The sequence below is a fragment of the Haliaeetus albicilla genome, chromosome 18, assembly GCF_947461875.1.
Source record: "Haliaeetus albicilla chromosome 18, bHalAlb1.1, whole genome shotgun sequence".
Lineage (NCBI taxonomy): Eukaryota > Metazoa > Chordata > Aves > Accipitriformes > Accipitridae > Haliaeetus > Haliaeetus albicilla.
The window spans coordinates 10,656,050-10,669,650 of NC_091500.1; the positions used below are offsets into that span (position 1 = coordinate 10,656,050).

The 13,601-nt window shown below is 36.3% G+C and overlaps 1 protein-coding gene across 9 annotated transcripts in view; it reads left to right on the plus strand.

Moving 5' to 3' along the window:
* The window catches only part of PUM2 (pumilio RNA binding family member 2), a 71,392-nt gene that overhangs the window by 37,611 nt on the left and 20,180 nt on the right, over nucleotides 1-13,601 (plus strand). For all 9 annotated transcript variants that reach the window (XM_069805715.1, XM_069805713.1, XM_069805718.1 and 6 more), the window contains exons 9-12: nucleotides 189-328; nucleotides 2,093-2,231; nucleotides 9,259-9,402; nucleotides 10,468-10,749. In XM_069805715.1, the coding sequence (XP_069661816.1) occupies nucleotides 189-328; nucleotides 2,093-2,231; nucleotides 9,259-9,402; nucleotides 10,468-10,749 (705 nt within the window). The remainder of the gene's footprint in view (nucleotides 1-188; nucleotides 329-2,092; nucleotides 2,232-9,258; nucleotides 9,403-10,467; nucleotides 10,750-13,601) is intronic.

Sequence of the window (13,601 nt, forward strand, 5' to 3'; positions counted from 1 at the left end):
TTTGATGTGAATCCTTTAACCCATATGTGTGCATGTATCATTTTGGCTAATATGGGAATTAATTTCTTTTTAATACTGATTCCTGTTTTGACATATAGAAGATAGACTAATGAGGGATGCTACAAACAATATAAACAATTATTTTAACTAGCTGAAACAGATGGAATAATAATGTTTTCTGGTTTTAGGTCCTGCTGTGGTTCCGCCTCAGTATTATGGTGTTCCATGGGGGGTGTATCCAGCCAATTTATTTCAGCAGCAAGCTGCAGCAGCAAATACCACAGCAAATCAGCAAGCGGCTTCACAGGCACAACAGGGACAGCAACCGGTATGTCCTTCATAAAAAAGAGATGCACATTTAAAGCCTTACCTTAATATTCTCAGTATATAAGGATCAGCTTCTAGAAAATTTTACATAATTCAGATGTGCTGTATCAAATAATAAATGAATATTAAAAACGCTCAATTTCCTTATATTACTGATTGTCTTTATAACTTCACTTACTGAAATACTTAATATTCAGCTTATTTTGCATTCCCAATTTTTAAAATAAAAACCATGAAAAATAGTTCCTTTAATCCAGGTCAGTGTGCTGTTATGTTTATGTCTAGGTAATGCTATCTGCACAGTTACTCAAAAATTAATGTAAAGTTCAAAACTAATCCAGAAAGCTAACAGAAGTGGATGAAAAGGAATGTTTTAGGAGGATATTTTTTCTTTTAAGCTTGGGAAAAAAATTATTGGTGTTTTTATTAATTAGCTGGGAAATGGAATGTTATAGGTTTTTCTTTGTCTCTTTAAAAAGTAGGAAAATAAAGGTGTTATCAGTAGTTTTTTTGCTTCACGGGGAAGAAGGATTGCCCTGCATATTTTTCTGTGACAGGATAATTGTATTACAACGCCATCATGTGCCATATGTTATTTTTGCCTTGTTAAATCAAGAATAAGCAATTGTTACAAGAACTTGTTGAAAATTCCATTTCTTTAAGTAACTTTAAAAAAAATAAGCTAACTTGCTATTGTTACTCTGGATCCATTTTTAAAACCATTATATGATCTTTCAGTATAAACAAATGGCCTTTTTCCACAAAGGGAAAAGCCAAATCTTATGATGGTCTTATGCTTGAATGAATGTAAATGGTGTGGGGTTTTTTTTGGTTTTTTGGTTTTTGGTTTTTTTTACTGGCAATATGGTTAAGTTCCATGCCATTCTTGTAAATTTGAGAAGTGACTTTGAGTTACCATGAAGTTCCAGAGTACCTTCATCACTGCCTTAATATTCAGGTGGATCTTTCTTCCTACTGATTATTGTTATCAGTGAACTGCTTTCATAACTGAATGTATATCATCCCTCCAGTGTTCTTTTTTTTTTTTTTCCTTTCTCCATAAAATGAATATCCAATTTCTGCAAAGCACATGTGAGATACTTTGTGGGGATATATTGTAAATTGTACTTCTCTTACTTTGGACCTGGAAAAGATTATTTTAACCAAGAGGAATAGAGTAGTTGCAAGAATTTAGATTGCTTTTCAGTCGGATTCCCAGAGATATGCTGTCAGAACATAATAAAATAAGCCTGTGTTGCATGGTGGTGGAGTGTTATATGAATTCTTAAAATTTAGTGGGTGCATTTTTTACAGCACTGTTGGCAGTGTAGTGTTAATTATTTAGATGAGTTACTACAAGCTCTGAAGTATTCAGACTTACATCATTAATTGCCTGAAAATAATGTAAACAAATGCATTTATCAGGGAAGGACATGTGTTCAGTTAATAAATAACGTGATATAAATGTATCACTCTTACAGATTTTCTTCCTTGCTTTATACTCATTACCATCAATGGAACATACATGATTCTGCTGTCCAGAGCAGGGCAGATACTTTATTGTCACCATTTGTCAGCAAACTAGTTTATGCCTTTTATTCTTTGTATATATCCTTGAAACCAATAAGGTGGAGTATTCCCTAAATGAAACTCAGAGCTAAGTGGCATGAAATATGCAAAGCAACTGTTCTAGACCTCTTTCAGAATATAATGGGCTTGCTTGCTTAGCTTTTTAAGGAAAGGGTGTTGTTTTGGTCTTTTCCAGGTTCTGCGAGCTGGAGCAACTCAGCGTCCCCTTACTCCCAATCAGGGTCAGCAAGGGCAGCAGGCAGAGTCACTTGCAGCAGCTGCAGCAGCAAATCCAGCTTTGGCTTTTGGTCAGGGTCTTGCTACAGGCATGCCAGGTATGTATGTTATCAGTGGATTAAGAGAATCACTGTAAGTTAAAGTATTGGTGTTATTAAATAACAGATTAACTATTAAAGTCCTGTTATGTTTATGATAAGCTGCTTAAAATTGTGTTTTATGTAGTTTTATGTTGTTCAGTTGGATTAAAATACTGGCATGGGATTCGTAGAGCACAAGAAATTCCTCTAGCATTTTTTATTTCGAGCGTTTTCTCTGTATTTGTTGTTACAAATGTATGCACAAGGAGTATCGTAGATTTTTGCAGGATAATTTCATATACATGCTGTCTTAAAAGGTTATGAGTTGTCTCATTACTCTGCAACAAGGAGTATTAATTTGTCTTTCTGAAGTTATTTTTTACTTGTGGCATATAATAATAACAACAATAATAAATCTAAAATTCATAATCCAAAATCAGGAATTTTAAAAGAAAATAACTGCTTAATCATCCCTGAAGATCACAACATGCTTGAAGTGGAAGCACTCCAAAGCTTGGAGCCTCAGATCCTTTTAGCATGCATGGCTTCTGACTTATTCGGGGGATGGTTATTCTGAGTCTCAGTACATGTGTCATAAATGCACAATGTGTTAGCGTGAAGTTCAGCATCACTTTTAAGTGTTTGGTACAATTACCTGAGCAAGAAAACTTAAGTATACTTGGCCGTTCTTCAGTATGAAAGTTAAGACTTTACATAGTTCAGTTAGGTAATGTTGATGGTAGCTGCAAATGCTTTTGACTTGTACAGGTTCTCTCCTCTGTCAGCACTACTGTGAAATGCCTCACAACCTATGGAAGTCAGAGTTAATTTGTTGCTGGATGCTCCAGGACTGCATTGTGCACTTTGCCTCACATGATCAGATTTTACACCTCTAGCTGCAGAACAGACTGGCTCTTGTGTTTATCTTGTCTGTTTTGTTTTAAACTGCCATTTTTATTTCTTCTCATGCAATAGTATCTTCAGCTTTTAGCATATTTCACCTGAGAATCAGCAAAGTGTGCTGTCACAGCACCTGTCAAGTGGTATCTCTGTACTCACCAAAGCAGTGGAGAAGGCCTGCAAACACTGAGGCATATCAGAGATGCTATGAGCATCTTTGCAAAAGCCTCAAAGGCTTAGCTATACCGGTTTTTGTATGTTTGGGTGTGTGGGGGGTGTATTTGTTTATAGTTAGTTATTAGGTCTTGCTTTGGACATGGAGCTCGAAGACTATGGAGTGGCCCATGCCTTGTAAAAAGCCTGTGACATGTACCTAGCCTCATGTAGCTCGAGTCAGATCAACATCTAAGACCTTGACCCAGCCCAAATTTGTGACTTCATTATAGGAAGATGTAAAAAGAGCATTATTTTCAGAAAGAAAAGTATTTATCTTAGTTCAGGGGTAGTTCTTAAAACACACAATAAGGCCTCGTCCCCAAATGGGTGATTGAAAGTAATACTGAGTGGTCACATACATAAACTCAGTAATGCAAGAGCCTGTCCTGTGAAGACTGGACCTGAAGACTTTTTTCCTCCTCCATGAGCCCCAAGAGGTTTTTCCATGAGGGCAGGAACCTTTTTATTCAATTTCCATTGTAGGCTGCTTCTTTGTCCCATCTGCTGCATGCCTGAATGGCTAGAGAAAAACTTTATTCATGTGAACATATTTGAGACTGTTCTGTAATAGGAATTGTGTGCAACTGGCTTTCAGCCTTACTGACCATACTGTTACAGGGAATGGGGCTCCAAATAGAAACAAAAGGGACGTTTGTCTTCTCAATCATCATAAGCTGGTTTCATAGTGAGTTATGGGGAGCGCTGGTGATTTCTCTTTCTAGGTGAAGAAGAAGGATATGGGATGATGAAATGAATACAAGCCATTTTAGATGGGAATCATGATACTGTTTTAGATTTCTGTATTTGAGCTAGATACTTAAGGCTCCTTTTATAGCTACTGAAGAGAAATAGGAACTTTTAGTCTTGATTCATCTGACTCTATTTTAGTTACGTGATTTATCCTAAAGTGGGTTTTGCTCCAGAGGTGCCTTATTCTAGTCACTTACTACAAAATTGAGTCAAGATCACTAAATTACATCTGGATACCAAAATGTGATTAAGTGAATCCCAGGTAGTAACTAACCACTAAACAACACATACAACATAATAAACAAGCAGAAAGTGTGTGGAATTCTTGTTTCAATGGACTTAGATGTTTTACACGAAAGTGTAGGTCCAAATTGAATTTCAAGCTTTTGAATATTCTTTGCAGAGAGGACATGTGTAGTTTGGCTTCACTGCGGGTTAATAAATGAGAGTATATTAGTCAGCTCATCCATACTGCTGTCTTTAAATTGTTTCAGCTGCTTGCTTCTTGCCACAGCCTTCATGTTGGATGAAATTAATGAGCTATCCCAACTGCAAGATTGTTTTATTTTTCAAATTTGATATTTCCAGTATTTCCGTATTAATTTAGGGAGGTGTATTCATGTAACATGTAAGGCACATATTTCATCCTAAGTGCAAAGAGAAATTGTCTGAAATACAGGTTACTTTTCATGTAATGTTTTTAAGTCTCTTTTCAGAAAAATTCAGGTTCTTTTTTAAAACCATCAAAAGTGAAATATATGTTGCATTGGAGTTACACAATTACATTTTAAATTCTTCCAGTCCTAATTTAGCAAGTCTTTCACTAACAAGGATTCTTAAAAACCAGACAGTTTCTGACTGAATAAATGTGTAAGACAAAGTCAGAGGGTACTCCCAATTTCATAATAATACGATGAGTATACATTCTTTTCTATGAATAAAACCAGCCCTCATCACAGACAATGGCTGGACATGCTGTACAAAGGCTGCAGAGCTGCTCAGCTTACCCTAAAATAGATGTCTAGCAGCCCGTCAGCTGAATCCCTCCGGAGGCTTCATTGACTGCATTGGCTAGATCAGGTGCAACTTAGTTTTATTGAATTCATGCAAGTGAAGCTGTTAACACTGACTGTAATGGTGCATCTAGCATGCAGGTGGGCACGTAAATAGCATTGTCTGAAAACCATGTATAAAACAATAAAATCAACCATTTCTGTCTGTTGGCATTGCATTTTTTATTACCTAGAGGAATTTGAAGTGTGACGTTGCAGTGGGTCATGCATTCCAGGTAGTATGAAATAGAAGTCAAATTTAATTGTGGCAGACATACAGGGAGTTACAGTATTGGCAAAGTTATAATGGTTATAGAAAGTATAAATTATTTACTGGGAGGATAGTAAGCTCTGAATTTGATTTGTAAGAGGACAAGTGCAGAGATAAGGCTGTGCATATCTTCATCAGAACAAATGAAAAGTTACAGTGGTTCAGGTTTTGGTGAGCTTGGGAGACTGAAGTGAAGACTGCAGCATTTAAGGAAAGATGGAAAATTAAGAGCTGAATAAATTTTCAAATCTGTATGCAGAGGAGAATAATGGGATCTTGGGAATGTTGAAAATGAAGAAGCTGTAAATTTCCTACATAGGGAGAGAGGACTCTACAGTGACTTGCAGGTTATGCTCCTGAGTGGAGAGAGAGAGGTGTCAGGATGGTGGTGTTAAAAGGGGCAGATAATTCAGTTGGCAGTAAGAAGCGTCACATCTGTTACATTGAGTAGAGAGAAGTGACAAACTCTGACATACGTTTGGGTGTCATCAGGGAGGGAAGTTACATAGAGGGAAGGGAGTAGGAGATCTGGGCAAAGCTTTGTGGTATTACATACAAAAATGTGAGAAGAGAGTGTGAAGTATCCAGTGAAAGACACTGAAGAAATTACTGGATGGATAAGAGCAACACTAAGAATGGGCTGCACAAGCCAAGAGAACAGATTTCCTCTCATTCTTTAAGAACATTTAAGGTTTGTGTGAAAAGAATACAGAAAGTTTTCAGAGTCTGTGGTTTTGGAGAGATTTAGAAATCATTTCAGCAAAGCACAGTATTGGTAAACCAGATTGTTTACTTTCATATTCCCCGCTGATCTGGAGACAGTAAGTGTAGACAGAGCAGTTGAATTCTAAAATAAAAGGTGTGATATGAACTGATTAGGAAGTAAAGAGTATGTTTTCGTTTTTTGGTTGCAGTGGAAGACCACAGTAAGCTTGAATGTGAAGGCACTGAAATGAGCTTTGGTAGTTGTTAATTTGGAGGGGAAATTGCACAGCCACAGGGAGATGATGATGTGATAGAGAAGTAATAAAAACTGAAACAGGAGGAAAGAGGGAATTAGAGAGGAGATCATCTGGCAAGTCACATCTTTGATAAGAGAGAAGGCTGGGAAATAGTTTTTATCTTTGTGCTCATCTTTCTGGCGTGGAGTGCAGAGTTTGTAGAATACTGTGAAAGAAGGGAAAGCAGAAGACTTAAGTTTTGCTATGAGAGGTGTTCTTCAGTTACTTAATCTGATCTGAGATGGTCTCTCTGAAATAGTATTTTTGATGTCAAAGCAAGTAATTTTATACCTTTGAGGCTGTAGATGCACTTAGCAAGCTCTCAGCAATTTCACGAATAGTCCTACATTGCTTTTGGTGTAGTAGATTTGAGTAGAAAGCTGGGAGACTTCCTATTATAGGTCAGAAAGTATTCATTTCAGAGATGAGGAACATAGAAGCATCCACCAGTTCTGATGCATAGCCTGAACCTTCTGCGATGTATGGTATCTTGATGCTAATGACCTAGTTTATTATTACTAACTTTAAATGACCTGTTTGTGGGTGGCATCACAGATAAGATAGTGGCAAGGAAGTATCAAGAGTAATTGGGCATTTTGTAATGCAAAGAGCAAGTGCAAGTTGCTTCTGTTTTTTTAATTCAGCAGTCATACTAGTCAATTATTTTAGAAAATCTAAAATGAATTTATTAAACTGCTTTAGTATTAATCCCAGTAAATTTAATTTATGCAATAAGTTATCTTTTTGTTTTGGCTCCCAGTCCTCCTTTATACAGCTATAGCATTATCCATGGGTTTGAACATTTGAAGAGGGTAGGTGGACAGAGTAAATACTGTTAAGTATTAGCCAATTCTGAGTTCTGAAACAGTGGTGTTATGTGATAGAGCAGTAACAAATGGCAGGACCAACATGGTATTATCAATTGAATGTGCTATGAGTAAAAGTAGAAATTATGTAGGTACTAGTAAATGAACATTGCTAATGTATGCAGGAACATATGTGGTTTTATAAAGAGCTTTCCTACTGTGTCACAGATCTTCTAACGTGCTATGCTGTGTTCTTTACAGAACTACAGTAAAACAGACAGCAGTCATTCTCGCCTTTCCCTGCCTTGGTAGTGTAGCGACCCTTCTTAGTGGTGAAGGTGGTAGAGGAGCACAGCAGAGCTTTGTAGGTGGAAGAGGCAGTGGTACCTATAGTGAAGGTTTCCTAACCAATTCAATTCTATGAACCTGTTCTGGTTGTTTTTAACTAGCCAAACTTTCAGACAAACTCTGTGGAGGACAACTGTCTTCTCTTTCCCACCAACAGCACAGGAAGGTAGATGCACCTGGAATGCAAAACAAGTAGTGAGCAGTTAGAACAAGCAGATTTGGAATGATAGTAATGACAAGTTTTCATAACCAGTATAGTGCGTTCATCTCCAGAACCATGACTTGAACCTAAAGATCTGGGGTCTCTTTACTCTTCTCCTGTTCAGTTACTATCTGAGTCTCCTTCATACCTTCAGATTTTTCTTAGTGTGAGAGAATTTGGACCTGACTCCAGCTTCCCTGCAGTACCGTAACCACCAGGCCAGTAGGCAGATGGTGTTTCCAGCTCTGTTTTTGGAGCAAGGCAGCTAGGCAGAAGAGATTACACAGGTTTTTTAGAAATTGAGGAGGAGAAAATATGACTTTGAAGCCTGGCGATTGAGGTACTCACCTGGAATTAGAGGCCCAGGTCTTTATGTTAAGGTCCGTATGTATTTCAGCGAGAACTCTGCTAGACCTAGTTCTGAACGTACATGGAAACTGACTTAAAATAGTATGCAAAGTCTTGGTTCTTACACATACAAAAATAGATGTGTGATTTTTGCAATCATAACTTTTTTCTTAATAGCATTAGTATATATCTGAACATGGGAGGAATATTGAAATTCTCTTGGGTTTTGTTTTATTGCTTTATAAGTATAGTCAACCTAAAAATTAGATGGTGTTATCTTTTTGTTGTCAGCACCCTTTCTTAGGTTATCCTAGCTCTTGTCTTCCATTTTTTTAGGGATTCTTACTCCAATTCTTCTACTTCATTATAAAGCATCAGAGCTTTAAAATTAACTCTCTTGCTCTTGTCCTAAATGTTTTTTTGTTTTGCTCTCTTTTGCTTTCCTTCATTCGTATCTTGTGTCCTGTTTTCCTTCCCACTGCTGCTTTTCTCCTTTTTCAATTCCTCCTTTTTCTTCCCCAGTTCCAACTCTTAACTGTCAACTGAATGAAATTATACTTGGATTACAGTCATTCTTTTTGTGTGAAACTGACTGGTCCAAGGTATTCCTGCACATACAGCATTCCTTTCCTAATGTGTTTTTTTGTAGATGGACTTGTAAGTGTGGCTAGGTAATGTATGGAATTGCCAACTTTGCATTTAGTTCAGCCCTTTAATTGCACAGATTTCGATACCTTTTCCATGTGCAAAGGGAGTACAAGAGAAATGTAGAATATTTTAAATTGGTGAAAGAAGTTGATTCGATAATGATCCAAACACGGCCAGTTTTGTTGTTCCTGTACCTTTTCACTGTGGTGTTAGAAACTTAATTTGTTAACCTTGAAAATAAAATTCAACTTTAGACTGCTAAATTTAGCTGTTATTCTAGTTTTAAAAAAATATGTAGAGCATTTCTAAATTAAGATTTTTGTCACACTGTTTTGTGATGTTCACTGTCTTTAATTTCAATGTCCAGTTGATGTTCTAAGGCAATATGGCAGAATTGCTGTTTATGCCCATGTAGTTTGTTGTCAGAATATTTCAAGGAGGGAAGGAATGCTGACTATATAAGACTATCTGTACTACTAATTCTTGTATTCTGTGTTGTGCAGGCTATCAAGTACTAGCTCCCACTGCCTATTACGATCAGACTGGTGCCTTAGTAGTAGGCCCTGGAGCGAGAACTGGCCTTGGAGCACCAGTCAGATTGGTGGCCTCAACTCCTGTTATAATCAGTTCTGCAGCAGCACAAGCAGGTAAGTATTTGATCCTGCATGGAGGTTTCTTCCACTTCTGTACTGAATCTTAATAGTAATGTTGGTTCATTAGTATTTGATATTGTTGATGTGTTTTGTATCCATCTGTGAAGTTTTCTAGTTATGAAGGATATACCATACATGCTCTCTTTCTTATTCTGTTGCCTCCCTTTCTCTGAGAGAGACTGCTGTGTCTCAGAGATGTAGTTTTCCTTTTGTAACTCAAATTTACAGTCCTCTCCCCATACCTATACAGGCATGTTTCTGCAAATGTTGTTGCTTGTCAGATAAGAACATTTTCCCCCTTTCCCTCTCCCCATGCATATAACATGCACTTCTCATCAATCCCTAAATGGTGTCCTCTAGGAAGCATCATTTCATTGCTTCGGCCTGGCAGAAGATGATGGAGTGCTCTGGGGCCTTGCTATGCTTTTCTCTTGAAAGTATTTTCTCCAGTAAAGTGTGGCAAGGAAGAAAACTATAGAATGGACAGCAGAAGAGGAGAATTAGTTATATCAAAAGTCTCTAGTTTTCTTTTTCTCTTTTTATCAGGGATAAGGTCTGGTACTACTTTACTGAACCATTGTATTTATTGCATTTGTTAAATTAAAATCCAAAATACTAACACCAGATTAATTAAATTAATTTGTTCAGGAAATTAGATTTTAAGTTAATCTATAAGCTTCTTTGTGCAGAACTCGCTTTTGACATTAGTAGCTGAAAATGTCTTTGACTCTTAGCTGCAATTCTGCTATTGCAACTTTGGATATAAAAGTACAGTTCAGTAAACAGTAATGTCTTACATGTTTACACTGAAAATTCCCTCAATTACATTAACAATTCTGCAACCTTGACTAGCCTACAACATCTGCTGTCTTCATTTTTTTTCCCCCCTCAGGTAATTAAGACTGTGTAATACTATATAAAGTCTCTTTTAGTCCTTTAATATGTGAATTTCTGCTTGTTTAAGAGGGCTTCAGGAAAATATGATTTAGATCTGAATAGTCCATTTTCAGTCAGAAATGTTTGAGAGAGTAATTATGATTGAAAACATGTGTTTTACAGCTGCAGCTGCTTCAGCTGGAGGAACAGCAAACAATCTCGCAGGAGCCACGAACGGTCTATTTCGGCCACTTGGTGCCCAGCCGCAGCAACAGCAACAGCAAACAAATAGTAGCCTACAATCCAATTCATTTTATGGCAGTAACTCTTTGACCAATAACTCCCAGAGCAGTTCCCTTTTCTCACATGGTCCTGGCCAACCAGGAAGCACATCTCTTGGCTTTGGAAGTAGCAGCTCTTTAGGAGCAGCTATCGGCTCTGCACTTGGTGGATTTGGCTCATCAGGTAGGTTGTTAACATAGTGAGGAAATGCTTTGAGACTTTTGTGTTAAGCAAAAAAACGTATCTGTATCCAGACGTATTATATACACATACATTTCTAAAAAGAATGCAAAAATAGGTTATTCAAGTGTAAAACAAATTACAGGGGAAGAAAAAGGGGGTTTTTAAATTCACTTGGGCTCTGTATACAAGATGCATTTTTGAAGAATATCCTGTAGTCAGAGATTATCTCCAAAATACTTTTACGTATTGAGCACTGTACTCTGCCCCCAAAGTTTGTTACTGTTTTTAGTAAGCTTTTTTTATTTTCAAGGAAGTCTTCATTCTGTGCTTAAAATAACAATTGATGATGTTTGAGATATTCATTCTTTTGTTGTAATTTTCATGTCAGGAAAATTCCTAATTTTTAAAAAAATTAAACAGCATATGACTTTCAAAATTTGATCTAATATTTAAGTCCTGTGCTTCCATAACATTTTTTTTATAGGATTTATAAAACAGAAAGACTTAATACTCAAGAATAGTCCTTGTTAACTCTAGTAGGTTTAGTCTTAGAAACAGTTAAGTTAAATAGTTCTGTGCAAGTTTGGGGCCTTAAATTATTTCAACAGATGCTCCTAAATATTATCAACCTGATTGTATTTAAAAAAAAAAAAAAATCAACACTGCCATCATTTTTCTGCTCTATAGCAGAAATTTCTTACTCGCAGTTTTTAAACATGCAAGGTAGGTTTTCTTATATTTCAGATTCGGTACTAGTGAGGCAAGCAAAATATCTTTTCTAAAGAATATTTCCTTTGGCTATTAATCTCTTAAGTTACAGCACTGAATTATTAGTAGTAGTATTAGTATTTCTTCAGCAGAGCATGTTTATAATCTTATGTACCTTGCAGATGGGTAGAAATTGGGGGAGATTTATGTACTCTTAAGAGTATTCTTTTCAACCAAATTAAATGCCCGAAGGGAAATAATTAAAAAAAAAAAAAATGTTGAAAGAAATGTAAAAAGTGAAGATTATTACAAGTTACCTTAATATATGGAAAAACAGAAGGAAAAACACACCCTTCAGCATTAAAACACGATACCTGTTATTTGGTAACTACGTGGAGGTGAATAATGACATCAAATATACCGCATACCAACACAGAGATTTTTCAGTGTTGTTTTTCATAAAATAATCTGGAAAATTATTTATCTTAACAAAACTACTGCTAGGAAATCAGAATCAAGTTTTATACTGTTCCTCTCTAGTATCTGATATTAAAGAGTGGAGTAGGAGACTCTAAATATACCATCTTTAATTTAAAAAAAAATTTAAAAACCCAAAATGTAGAGGCTACTGAGTTGTGTAGGGTTTCTTAATTTTCCATAATACCGCAGCAGGTGAAACTTATTTACAAAGTAATTGGGCTATCCAAGTGCTGTATTTTGTAATATAATTTGTCCTGAACTACTTGCAGGATTTCAGTGAATTTTCGGCAGCTGTGTTTCACTCTAGGTACAGTTTCATTTCATTGATAGATAATGATGATAAGTATGTTTGCATATTTAATGCAGTACACCTATTTTAAGTCTCTAGATAGAGTAGTTTTAAGTCATAAAAGTCTATCCAGCATTATCACAAGGACCTCCATAGAATACAAATTTTAGTTGTGTATCTACTTAAGAAGAATCAGCATAGTTCTTTCTGGCACAGGAGATTAAGCATTTTTCTTGTAGTAAAGGTCAGTTCCAGAGCTTTGTCCAAAGCCTTCAGCATAGACAGCATATGCTGAAATCTTGCAGCAGTATTCTAGGTGATTTAATTAGTGTGGTAGTTTCCAGAGGGAAGCAGCAAGCCCATGCTTTTGCAGTTTGAGAAGTGCTGATGAAAGGTGCTATCTAAACCTGAAATATTTTTAGTAGTATCGTTGAAATAAAAGTATATTGAAAGTGCCCTTCTGCCAAGTATAAATGGTACTTACTGTAATAGCCACTTAAAAAATGCTTCCTGGTTTTTTTTATTTTTTCAAGAGTTCCTGAGCTGTATGTATATTTGAATTGAATTACACAGATGAATACTTATACAAATAGTGTTAATGCATGTTGAGGCAAATTAAAAACAATTTTAATTTTTTTATCTGCCAAAGTTTCAGTTTCTCTGTAACTCCCCTCAGTGTGTTGTAAAGGTTGAATTTCAGTTAAAATATAGCCATGAAGACTGACAGATACAATACACATCTTGCCCTTATGTTTTCAGTTGTTGCAGGGGAAAAAAAAAAAGTAACTCTGCAAAAAATGCAAAGGTGAGCATGTTCTAGCTGAATGACTGAACAACAAAGTAAAAACAGGAAGAGGCAAGCATATGATATAAATGGCTGTATATACTTTACAGTCTCTGCTCTTTTAATATAAAGTTTTTCATACTCCATTTTAAAAGTTTAGGTACATGATAAGTTACTGCAGCTTAACAGGTAGCTAAGAATTGGATCAACTACAGCAGCTTTCCAGATGCCTACTTCTGGCTCATAACAGTGTAAGTAATTGGATTAACTTAAACAGTGGTGAAGAGGCGTAAGCTAATTCAAATTATCTTCTAGGTTTTGTGAGCTTTGCTTGTGTGTGTGTGTGAAAATGCAGCTCAGCTGGTTCATGGTAACTTGTTAAGCTGCAGTAATTTAGCTGAGTAAGAAACCCTGAAAGAAAGCTGAAGTTTGCTTGGCTTTTTTTCATAGTTGGAAAAATAACAATCCATCATGTAGCATTGTATTAACATTCACATGGTTAACTAGCTGAGCCAGAACCTGTAGAGCAAGTCTCAAATCTTGAGATTTCTTTCAACTGTTGCCTTAATTTGCTCTTCTGATTTCTTATTC